The following is a 13,685-nucleotide window of genomic DNA, read 5'->3' on the forward strand; positions in this document are numbered from 1 at the left end:
TCTGAATGAAGACACAGATTCCCTTACTCAACAATCTGAACTAGGATATATTAAAAGAACAAGACAATTGTTGTTTAGTGTTGAGGCTTTCAGGATACAATACGGTAGAGGATGTTCTTTCAGAAGTAAAACAATATGCCAGTTAAGGATACTAGGAAGCAGAAAGTACAGAACAGAGGAAGCCAGTCAGCAGAAGGACCTGGAGCACATATGCCCCACAGAAGCATAGCTACCAAAACTGAGGGACTCCATGAAGTCACTGAGAGGCACAATGAAAGTGGCCAGACTTCTTAAGAAACTCACGCTAATCAGATTGGTTCCTTATTACAGATAGGACTGCCATGCTCAGTTTTGATGGCTTAAGATACTACCTCTCTTGGGTAGTATACTACCTGTCTTTGCACATGTATCGTGCAAGTGTCTTTTGTAAAATAAGTTTGTTCTCCCAACTTATGTATCTCTAGTAAAGGCATTTCAGGTATTGTGTTGGGCTAGTGGGGAAGAGAATGTTTTGATTCCTTTGTCTGTTGATCCTTCCAAGTCACAGATCTGAACCATTCTTTGTTTATTTTATAGAGCCAATCCAAGAGGGGTTTTAAATTACAATGTAATCTAAAAAACACTCCTTTATAAGCAAAATTAATAAGGGAAAGGAGGATGGGGCATGTGAAAGCTAACAATGTAAAGGATTGCTTCTGAATGTGAATGCGGCATTGGCCGGATTTTGGAGTGTGTTACATTGGGAAAGCATGGAGCTGAAATGACCTGGACTGAGTAGTAGCTTCCCACTTTGGCCTGGGTGTACATCTCCAGTTTGCCATAGTTCACACTGCTTACTACCCACTGTCTCTTTGGTTGTGAGACCACTTATTATTGATCCTATGCTATCATTTTCCTTCCGGTAGAAAAGTATTTCTTGATACCTTTGTTACAAATAACAGTAGACAAATGAGAAGACTGAGATGACTTCATGATTTTATTATATCTGACCCTCTTTATTCATTGAGGTTAACTGCCATTGTAAGAATTTGTGTTTGCAACCGCTGATTACCTTAAGAGTTACTTTATGGCTATGAAGAAATTATTACTCTCAGAGGTCTAATGACTCATCTAAATTGACATTAACAAATTTTAAAAAATGCATCAGGCTACCTCTGACTGGCTTTCACTGACCATGTTGATACAAGAGTGAAGAGACTTAAATTAATATTTTATCCAGCAAAAGATTTAGGACTGTGATTTACCCTATATTAAATCTAGTCTGCCAACCTCTGTGGTATAGGACTCAAGAATTCCCTGTAGCTCTGCTGAACTGACTGGAAACATTATAAGGCATCTAAATTCTGTAGGTATAGCCATTCCTAGCAACCAATTTGATTTTTAACGGACAGAGAGCCCCAGGAAAGTAGATGCCTTTGTACCTGAGAAAAAAGAATTCCCAAGCAACATAGACATGCCCTAATCAGTATGCTCCGGGTATGACAGCATGCAAGTGAGTGATCTATTTCGTTCTGAACCCCTGCTCTGTCAGTGACAGTACGTGATTTACCAGAACAAATCAAATAAATGTATTTGACTCCTGTATTTGACTCAAAACACTGAGCCATATTTCCTTATGCAGCCCTCTGAATTCACATTCTTAATTTTGACTTTTTCTCATAAAATACTGTTGTCAGAATAAGAATGCAAATAGCAATGAATCAAGGTAGAACTGTTTTCAATGCTTTCAAACATTGTGTAAAGAATGATTTCTGCATGGATATGACACTCTGGCAGACGTGGTTCAAAAAATTACAACCCCCCAAAACAATTTGGAGACCTTGACTGTGCAATCAGTGGTCAGATATTTCAATGCTCTGTTGCTCCCGTTCCTGCTACAGGTACATGTGACAGCGCTGCAGCGATGAGTGGAATTTTAAAGGAGAAGTTGGAAGAAATTGAGGGCTCCGCACCCTGCTCCTCTGTGCAGGAATCTGATGATGAAGTTTTTAGCTGTGACAGTGCCACCAGTGTTGATAGTGTCTATCTGTCCACTTCTAATCACTTCACTGGTGAGTATCTGAGGCTGTACTTCAGGTTGTACTCTAAATTGTGTTGTATGGTCGATTCTTGGAGTTTTTATCTGATGGCTTATATCTGCCCCTAAGCTGTTTATGATAACAGACTTAATTTGCAAAACATGATACCATTTTGGTTAATTAAGTCTCAGTAGTTTACTCCTGTTTCTTTCTACAGAGTGAGTATGAGAGGCAGAAATGAGTCCAAAGTTAAGCAAATAGCAATTGAAAATAATTTCCTATGTGTCTTCAATTTTCTGAAATAGATTCATCTTTTCGAAATTAAATCATCTGAGCTCTTTTGAACATCTAATACTAGTCAGTGAGTTGTGGAATACTTGCAGTGCTGAGTACAAAACATTCACTTCCCAGGTGAGAAAACGGTGTTTGTTTTTAAAAGAATGCTGCTCTGAAATAAAAGCCTTGAAAACCCTAAAATTCTGTAGTTGTTTGGATACTGGTAAACCTCAGACCCAAGGCCGGGTTCATGCACTACAGTAAATACAGCTTTCTACACATATATACTTCTCCTAAGCAGTTCATGTGAACAACATCATTTAACTTAAGGTGATATGTTCAAACTTAAAATTGTAGCCATTTAAAGTTGCATTCCTTGTAACAGATGCTCATATGAAGATTAGGCAAATCCTTTCCAACATTTCCATGTCCACTCAACACCAGTCATTAGGAGACTGGTGATTTTCAAACTATGTTTTAGAAGAGTTAACATCATTCAAAGCAAAACTAAACAAGGTCAATAAAAACCCGTGGGGCATTTGTGTTTGGGGTTTTTTTAGCTCACCAAAACAGCCTTGTAAAATTCACACTGAAGTTTATACAGTGTGGCTCTGTGATACCTCTAATTCCATTTTTAACCTTCCTCTCCATTTTTTTTTTTTTTTGCGGTACGTGGGCCTCTCACTGTTGTGGCCTCTCCTGTTGTGGAGCACAGGCTCCGGATGCGCAGGCTTGGCGGCCATGGCTCACGGGCCCAGCCGCTCCGCGGCATGTGGGATCCTCCCGGACCGGGGCACGAACCCGTGTCCCCTGCATCGGCAGGCGGACTCTCAACCACTACGCCACCAGGGAACCCCCTTCCTCTCTATTTTTAACCTTTGTCTCCCTGACCGCCAAGAATTCAAAAGTTTGTTTGGTATTCATGAATTCTCCCTCATCACCGTTAGAAGGATTTAGAATAAAAATAGGTGTAACTTTATAGGAATGTTTAGCTTCTGTTATTTATCTCTTGACTAAAGTAGAACTTATTTTTAATGAACTTGTAGAAAATATAAAAAAGTAAGGAGAAGATAAAGGAACACTTGGGAGAAGGGAGGAAACAATAGCTGTTTTGAGAACAAGATTCTCTAGTTACATAGGACAGTTACTGTCAATCAGTGGATTTGCGGGATAAGTTTTGTTTGAAATTTATCTATAGCCTTCTGCCTCTTTCTCTAAGTGACTGTAGCCTTGTGGTAGGCACACACCTTGCTGTCACCCACGGTGCCTAGAAGAGCACTGAATATTGCTTAGACTTCTTTATTGAGTGAACAGATTAATTTTCAGACAATTTTTACACTTTTTTGATAAATAAAAATTGTATATATTTAATGTGCACAACATGATGTTTTGACTTACGTATGCATTGTGAAATTATTGTCACATTCAAGCTAATGAACATTTCTATCACCTCACAGTTACCTTTTTTTCGTTTTTGGCGGTGGCGGTGGTGGTGAGAACATAAGATCTACTCTTCTGGCAAATTTCAAGAATGAAATACATTATTTTTATAATTTCCGACGACTTTTTTTTAAACTGGAGAGAATGAGTCTACTGGATGCCCTTATCCTTAGAAAAGCAACAGTGCACGTATAAATTCAAGAGCCTCAGGAACACTCTTAAATTCCTTTTCTGTGTACCTTGAGAGTGTTCCTTCTCCAAGCCCTAGAGCACGGCAGGAGCTCCTAGTACTTCTCAACTGTTACCCCTTTAGCCACTCCCGAAAAATACCATCAATCTAGACCCTGTTTCTTTGAGGTCTTCCTACTCTAGTGCAGTGCAGCATTTTCCACACACCTGTGATTTGTTTTTAAACCTTCAGCATGCTTAAACCTCCTCCCTCCTGTCTATGCTTCTCCTAAAGTTACAAATTGACTCTCTCCTGGAAAAATCAATTGCAGGCCTTCTCTATGCAAGGTGCCTATTGATTTCTATAGCTTGTGAGCTCACAAAGTACCTATAATGTTCATTTAAACACCATCAGGTCTTACAATTGCAGATCAAAATACTTTCCAGATGAAAGTAATGTTCTAGTAGTGTACAGGGGTTTGAAAAATGATAGGTCAGGCACTTGTTACGAGCACCTGAACAGTTCCCTGGAGGGTAAAAGTTTGAGTGGAGAGTGGTTTTATTTTGATATAATAAACTATTTGATAACTATTTTGCTATCTGGTCATAACTTTCCTGCTTCATCACCATGGCACGAGTCTGTGGAGGGGGAGATGTCTGTTGTGTACAGAGGAGACAGCAGGCTAGTGAAAGCGGTGGCGAAGTTTGATTAGCTCTTTCAGCTACTTTTCGTTGCAAGTATTCAAGGGTTTTGAGGGAAATATTTACCGATACTCCTCTGTAAGGAAACAATGGTATGCATCATTGAGCACCTTGTAACTGAATGTGTGAGGATAAAAACGATTTGGGATAAACAGTGGGGAGGAGGAGTAAAAAAAAAATAGATGGAAATGTGACAGTAACAGGGGGATTTCCTGTTACCGTGGGTTATTCTCAGCCTGATCTCCAGTACAAACGCTTATTATTTTATAAAATTGGGCAAATTGAGGAAGAAAATGCATTTGAATTTTTTTAGAGGGTCCAATGATCTTATATATGAGTAAGAAAAAAAATAGTAGAGTCAGCCCTCATCTTGAATTCAAAGAATGTTAGAACTAGTAGAGCCTTTGAGAACATCTAGATTGACCCTTATTTTACCGATGTGGAGACCACAGCCCAGGGAGAGTTACTTGACAAGAATCCAAATGTGAGCTAGTGGCAGAGAACTTTATTGTAGATCCCTAGAGGACTGGCCTTTCTACTAGACTGTGCTGCTCTCTGATGGGTCTGTTATATCACTGACTACTAAGTAGAGGGACCCAAATCATCAAGTGAAAGACATGGCTGTATCTTTTGTGCCAGCTCCTCTTAGAAACAGAATGAGCCCATCTTTCGGCATCTCATATCTGTTGCCTTTTTCTTCAGTTGGTTTCTATTGAAAGTGTGCATATCTTCTGGCTGTAATACAATGTCAGTGATGAGTTTATGAATAAATCCAATGAGCATAAAGAAGTAGTGGACAGAGAATTCGATTTGAGTGTGAATGAACCATTTCTCTTCCTCCTGCTGTAAGTGACAGGGCAGACTGTTGAGATTTTGCTTGTGTGTCCCTGACATTGATGAAAATATCTTACAGCAAACATGTTGTTTTACATTTACATGAATGAAATTGGTTTGTCATGGTGACATAATGCTACTTGTGATAATGTGAAAATGTTACGATGAAAAGTAGGTGAGATGCAGTCTGCGGTGTGCATCTTCACTGGCAGCTAACGAATAGAAGGTTATTTCATTTACTTTAGAAGTAAAACCTTTGTATATTCCACTTTTGCCAGAAGGGTGAATAGTCATCCTGGATTCACTGAAAAAAAAAATAATAATAATGATATCCTTCCATCCCTTGAACTCCAGGACCCTACATTACTTTTACTTGTTCAATAATTCAAGACTTCAGAAACCCACTTAACTTGCATTTCAATGAGACTCAGTCACAGCTTCTGACTGGAGGCAGTAATTGTATTCCGTTTTACTGGCTATAGGCAAAGAATTGGCTTTTATGTTTGCTTGTTTGTTTTAAGCCCTGAAAAACTTAAATTTGGCTTTAAATGTAAAAGCACGATTAGACCGAGTTTCAAATAAAATTTTATGTATTGATATCGTAGTGAATCTAGAAAAATAACACATTGCTTGTGGTTTTAACTCTCAGTTAGGTACTATAAAAAACTAATTATAAAGATAGTTCTGGTGGTGTTAATGGTACTATTTCTTACATTATTCAAGGGATAAGGCCCTATTAGCATGAGATCCAAAATACTTTATAGAAAATCTTCCATTTTTCCACAGCTCTTATTTACTCAGGATGTCTATAGATGGAACTGATCTTGTAGCTGAATTTCATAAAGAGTACAAGAAGTAGACCTGCTATTAAATATTAAAGACACCACCTTTACATTAGTGATCAGAATATTTTCACCTGACAATGTAATTTGTTTACAAATATTTCTTAGAGTATTTGCATTTTATATACTTCTTGATAAGAATCATTCATATCTTTATTTTGGGGTCATCTAGAAGTGGTCATGGGCAATAAGGAGATGATTACCCAGTTGCAGAATAGTGTGACTTGAAAAATGGATCCAAATGAATTTAGGTGATTAAAATTCTGCTCAGCATTTTCGAAGTCCCATAATCTTTTGGCTTTGGTTTGAATACCAGAGGCTGACTGGCATTATACTTGTTGTTTATGATGGTGATGATAAAATCATAGTGCCTGAAGCAACTGTCCTTGTGTTTCTCAAAAGATTTTAAAATTCATCATGCAAATCAGGCAATCTGATGCTTTCTGACAGCTCGAGGGAAGTATACTTATGTGCATGCAAAAAAGAATTAAACCTGGTTCTGCTAAAAAAAAAAAAAAAAAAAAAAAAAAAAGCCAGTTGGTGCTATTTCTGAATTGGCTGCAATATTTAACCATTTCACTCTGGAAAATACTTGTTTGTACTCTGAAAATATTACTTCTTTTTTTGTCTAAAGAATTTGGGAGTAAACCGGGAATGTTTTAGGGCCACAGAATTATTGTACCATATGTTTTATATGTTCGGCTACAGTGATCAGGCATGAACTAGAATAGTTAAGTGTCTGAAATTTACTGAATTCCATTGAGAATTAGATTAAGGTTAAAAGTACTGTTTTTAAATGTAATGAAGAAAGAGCAGTCATAATAAATATAACAAAACATAAATATTTGATTTTCAACCAAAGGTCAGCATATAGAAACTAGAAAGGCATTTTCTTTGAATGGTGTTTAATTTTCAGGTGGGAAAGTATATATGTATATGTATAGCTGATTCACTTTTTTATAAAGCAGAAACTAACACACCACTGTAAAGCAATTATACTCCAATAAGGATGTTTAAAAAAAAAAAGAGAGAAAAAGATAAATAAAATTGAAATGGACACTCAATTTTTTGCATTTGGCTTTATCTAATCTCACAAATATTATACCAATGGAGCAGTAATGAAGACTGATTTATGTAATTTACAATTCTAGAAATTTGAATGAAATGTTATGAAACTCGCTTTATATAATGAACTATTAAATCACTTTAAGATCCTTAATGGATATCTGCAGTGGTCTTAGCATGGCAAAAAACAAAAACAAAAATAAAAACCTCAAACCGAATTCTAATAAAACAATTTCCAAAGTACTGTGAAAGCTGTTGAAGATTGCTGCACCAAGTGCTAAAAGCACTAGATATTTCTGGCTGAAATACAATAGTGGGTCCCATTAATTGTGATATTGTGGAGACTGAAATGCACTCAGTGCTATATATTTTTATGCCATGATTGAATGATAATGTTAGTGGATATAAAAATGTATATATTTTAGTTTTAAATCATATTAATAAAATTACTTTTAAATAGTCACAATTAAGAATACTTAATATATTTCATTTTAAACTTTGCTCTGATGCCCACAATTTATACATTTCAAAAAATGTATATATTTTGAATCTTAACAATGCCAGCATTTGGGGTATTTAATTCCATCTTTGAGGAAACTTGTTTGGAAGAAATAAGGACTATTAATTTTAAACATAGTTAATTTTTCTAACTTTTTAGCCTGTTCTATTTTATAATTTCTCCAAAGATGTTGTCCCTTATCTTCTTGCTATGTCAGCTCTGACTTTCTGTTGTTTGCTGTTTCTATGACAACCATCATGTTGGCTTGAAGAGAGTAGTACATATTTCAGATACATATACAATTCTAGACACACACACACGCACACTTTTAGAATTTTTTATTTACCAAAAAAATTGATGACTAGGCTGACAATTATAGTGGTCATTAATCAGTACTAAAATTAAATGCTATGCTAACATCATGGCTCCGTAAGATATATATCATATATTTGGCCTAGATTTTTTAAAAATATGCATAGGGCTTCCCTGGTGGCGCAGTGGTTGAGAGTCCGCCTGCCGATGCAGGGGACACGGGCTCGTGCCCCAGTCCGGGAAGATCCCACATGCCGCAGAGCGGCTGGGCCCGCGAGCCATGGACGCTGAGCCTGCGTGTCCGGAGCCTGTGCCCCGCAACGGGAGAGGCTACAACAGTGAGAGGCCCGCGTACCGCAAAAAAATAAAAATAAAAATAAAAATATGCATAAAGCTAGATAAGCTGCAAAAGAAAACTGAGGGAGTAAACTTAACTAAAATTTATGGACACTAGTAAAGAAGCGTATATATTTTAAAACTCCCCTCAATATGAGATAAATATTTTGATGAAAAAAAGAATGAATGGAATTCAGGATAAGCAACCTAAATAGGCATTGTTATTTTCAATAAAACAGCTCTTACATTTTTAGGATTCGCTAGCTTTGCAGCTAGAATATGGAAATGGTTGAAATTTATAATTACAATATTTTAAGTTCCTTGATGGCAAAGGCTGTGTCTTATATTTCCCCCACATTACTTAATGTTAATACTCATAATAGCAAGCTTTATTAAACATTTTATCACTTGCCAGGCATTGTGCTAGATGTTTTAAACAAATTATTTTATTTGATTCTTATAACACTAGGTCCTAAATAAATTTATTTTTGATTGGTATGTTCATGACTTTTTTCTAAAAAGTACATGTCTTAATTGATCAAATGATTTCTGTCATCTTAAACATGACATGAGTGAAGTGAAATAGGCTAACTAATTGTATAGAAATTAATTAAGATTGCTGGATACAATTAGGGTCTCCTTCAACAGGTACAGACCCATAGGAAAAATGTTTTTATATCACATGTTCATGGTTTCCAATGTATGCATATAATATTGTCAGTATAAATGAAATCACTCTCCAAACTTCCTACATAGTTTTAAATTTATTAATAAATCAGAATTCAATATTCTAAGATTAGAACATTGATATATTTTGAATCGATATATTTAACATTTATTTATTACTTTAAAAAGTTAAATATTTAAAAAGTTTTAGCTTTAATTTTTGCAGTATTTTTTCTTATGGTGAAAAATTATAAAGAAACTATATGCTATGCAATTGGTTAAATAATCTATGGAAAACCCATATAGTAGATTCCCATGTGGCCATTAAAAAGAGCTAAACAAATGTATCTATTGACATAAAAATATATTCACATTAATAAATAATTCACATTAATTGCAAAATTATATTGCAGTTTCATTCCATTTGTAAAATCTTACACATGAGGTATGAATGTAATAAGATCCAGAAACAAAATGAGAAACACATATTTTCTATAGAAAACCTTAAGTTTTCTCTGAATAGTGGCATTATGGGTAATTTTAATTATCTATGTATTTCTCAATATTTCCCAAAATCTATATATTTTCTCAATTTATATGAATATATTTTAGCTTAACAGGATTTATTGTGTGCATTTATTACAATAGCTTTCTAGAATTTTTCACTAATATAATTACTGCTGTTATAATATGTTTATAAATTTTCCCCTGAAGTTGGAAATCATAGTTCAAAGGGTACATTTTAATTGCTCTCCAGAAAATTTTACCAGGTTATGTGCTCACTTCTAGTAATTGAAGTAACTGAGTGCCTTTTCCTCTAACATCTTTCCAGCCTTACTAGGCATTCTCTCTCTCTGTCTCTGTGCATACTTCTATACGTACATACATACATATACACCTGGCCATTTGATAGGTAAAAACTGATATTCTCTCTTTTTTTTTAAACATCTTTATTGGATTATAACTGCTTTACAATGGTGTGTTAGTTTCTTCTTTATAACAAAGCGAATCAGCTATACATATACATATATCCCCATATCTCCTCCCTCTTGTGTCTCCCTCCCATCCTCCCTATCCCACTCCTCTAGGTGGTCACAAAGCACCGAGCAAAACTGATATTCTCTTAATGCTTTAACTTGAATTTCTCTGAATAGTAGGAAGCTAATTATTTATATATTTATTTATTTGCCCTTTTTTGTGTGTATAAATTGTCTATTTTGGTTCTTTTTTTATTATGTTTTTCATTGTTTTATATTAAGGATTTTTGATTAACCTATAAGCAATAGTATCATTCCTATTTTGTCATTGATCTTTTAACTCTGTTTATGTTTGCCATAGAAATATGTCATTGTGGTCAAATGTATCATGGATTTGACTTTTAGGAGATGTTTAGGGAGACCTCAGTTCCCAAGATTAATTGCACACAAATAACCTCCTCTAGAACTTTCATAAATTTCCATTAAAAATTTAGATCATTAGACCAATTGAAAATTATGTTGGCATACTCTATGAAAGAGATAAATTTCCAGTTTTCCTAAAATCATATACTGAATAATGTAATAGTTTCTATCAATTTGAAGTTCTGTTCTTATCTTGAACCAAATTCTTATTCAGTATTTGTAGTAGGATCAGTGTCTGTAGTTTTCTTTCTATTTCATCATCTAGATGGTTATACCTAAACCAACAACACTGTTATATTATGACTCTGTAGTAAGTTTTATGTCACATAGGAGTTCCTAATTTTCCCTAACCCACTGCTATGAAGAGAAACACAATACACTACCATACTCTTTAAAGACTCTATTGGCTATTCTCACATAATTATTATTTGAATTTTATAAGAATATTGTCAAGCTACCAAAAAAACCACTGCTATGCCATTGGATTTACATTAAATTTATAGGTTAATTTGGGCCATAAGGCAAATTGACACCTTATAATTCCATTCCAGGAATGCCAGATAATCTTTCCATATTTAACTGTCATTTTACCCACAGTAGAGTTTTATGCTTTTCTTCTTGCAGTGAATTTTTCTTGAGTCCCTAAGTTTGTAAAATATTTTTGTACCTGTTATGAATGAGACTTTTCTATATATGTTCTAACAGATTATTTTTTGGTACTAAGAAAGGCGTAGGGTTTTTTTCTTTTAATGGAAATGTTTCCAGGTTTTCACCTTTAATTTGACTGTAGGATATCCTTTATCCTATATTAAGGAGGTATCCTTCCATTAAAGGTTTTTAATTAATGAATGTAAAGTTACATCAAATTCTTTACTGGAATATATCAAGATAATCCTGTTTTTCTTCAAACTTTTAATATGATGAAGTGAAAACTATTTTTTCTAATATAAAACTATTATTGCTTTTGACTCTGTTTTATCATAAAATATTCTTTAATTTCACATGAGAATATAATTTAGTCTGGAAATGTGGGTGTATTAAGAGGTCCTTAAAAATGTTCAAGGTTATTTTAAAATCCACTTAAAAATATGTTTCATTGAGAGAGAATAAAGTTGAAGGCATCACTCTTCCTTATTTCAAACTGTATTACAAAACTATAGTAATTAAAACAGTGTGGTACTGGCATAAAAACAGACCATAGATCACTGGAACAGATTAAATACCCCTAAAATAAACTCAGGCATGTTTGACCAACTAATACTTTACAAGGGAGTCAAAAACACTCAATGAAGAAAGGAGAGTCTCTTCAATAAATGGTATTGGAAAAACTGTACATTCATATAAAAATAATGAAACTGGACCTCTATCATACACCATTCACAAAAATTAACTTGAAAAGGATTAAAGACTTAATTGTAAGGCTGAAAACTGCAAAACTCCTCAAGGAAAATATATGGGAAAATCTCCTTGACATTGGTCTTGGCAGTGGGTTTCTGGAAATGACACTAAAAGCACAAGCAACAAAAGGAAAAATCAACAAGTAATACTACATCAAGCTGAAAAGCTCTGCATAGCAAATAAAACAATCAACAAAATGAAAAAACAATCCATGGAATAGAGGAAGTATTTGCAAATAATATATCTGATGAGTTAATATTCAAAATATATAAGGAATTTATGAAAATAATAAATTATCCATTAAAAAAATGGGCAAAGGAACTGAATAGAATTTTTTCAAAGTAGACGTACAATGACCAACAAGTTCATGAAAAGGTGCTCAACTTCAATAATCATCAGGGAAATGCAGATCAAAACAGCAATGAGAAATTGCCTCACACTTGTTAGAATAGCTACTATCAAAAAGACAAGAGATAACAAATGTTGGCAAGAACGTGGAGAATAAGGAACCCCTGTGCAGCCACTATGGAAAACAATATGAGGTTCCTTAAAAAATTAAAACCATATTCCCACATCTGGGCAAATGCCCAGAGGAAATAAAATCACTATCTCAAAGAGAAATATGCACCCCTTATGTTCATTGCAGCATTATTTACAATAACCAACCTATGTCCATTGATGGATGAATGAATATAGAAGTTGTGGTGTATATATACAATGGATGTTATTCAGCCATAAAAAGAAGAAAATCCTGCCGTTTGTGACAACATGGATGGAATTTTGGGCATTAATGCTAAGTGAAATAAGTCAGACAGAGAAAGACAAATACTGTATGATCTCACTTATATGTGATATTAAAAAACAAACAAACTCATAGAACAAGAATAGACTGATGGTTTCCAGAGGCTGGAGGGTGGGGGAAACATGGAGACATTGATCAAAGGCTACAAAAATAAATAAACACAATAAAATGTTTCAAAATGCATTTCAAATTCACGCAAACACACACACACACACACACACACACACACACACACGGTAATAAGAAAAAAATGGGCCAAAAAAGTGCTATACTTTTTTCCACTTAACTGAGGAGTAGTAAAAAGACAAAGTATAGATATTGCTTAATGTGAAAGAAGGAAAAGCTAGAAACACTAGTGTTTAGTACAAATAAATAGATATAGTGGTTTGTTGAGTCTTCTTTACCTATTTTGCAAATGGGTTAAAGGATAAATCATCCACTTTATTAAAAAAAATCTTTCTTCAACATTGAGGTATGATAAAAGGGAACAAAACTGCTCTGTTCAGCATCCGACATATTGTAGCTGCAGATTAACTTTAAACACATTTTTGTTTCTTTGTGGCCAATTTTTGTTTTGATAGCCTCCATCTGGCATTGATCTGCATTCATTTTGTAGTCTGATTACCAGGCATGAAACAAAGAAATCAACTGGTTCCTCTATCTTAAAAGGCTGGGAGAAATTACCTTTTTAGATTTCTTTTTTAAAAATTTTTTAGTATTTAAATTCTCTGAGTAAGATAAAAGAGGGAGAGAATTCATTCAGTATGACTGTAAAACAGGACCTCTCAACACAACCACATTGACTTAATTTCCCTTACTGGTAATAAATAACTATACCCGTTCTTTAATTGCATTTGTTTTACTGGTAATACTTGGCATATGTCCTAGCACTTCTGTAAAATAGTCAGTTAATGGTCACGATTATGT

General features: G+C 34.6%; 1 protein-coding gene across 1 annotated transcript in view; it reads left to right on the forward strand.

Moving 5' to 3' along the window:
* Positions 1 to 1,903: 1,903 nt before the first annotated feature.
* Positions 1,904 to 13,685, forward strand: part of CSRNP3 (cysteine and serine rich nuclear protein 3) — a gene marked incomplete at both ends in the record, with an annotated part of 167,640 nt that continues 155,858 nt past the window's right edge. The window contains one exon of the mRNA XM_082841514.1: positions 1,904 to 2,051. Within this exon, the coding sequence (XP_082697640.1) occupies positions 1,904 to 2,051 (148 nt within the window). The remainder of the gene's footprint in view (positions 2,052 to 13,685) is intronic.

Source organism: Leucopleurus acutus (assembly GCF_964270905.1).
Source record: "Leucopleurus acutus genome assembly, chromosome: 6".
Lineage (NCBI taxonomy): Eukaryota > Metazoa > Chordata > Mammalia > Artiodactyla > Delphinidae > Leucopleurus > Leucopleurus acutus.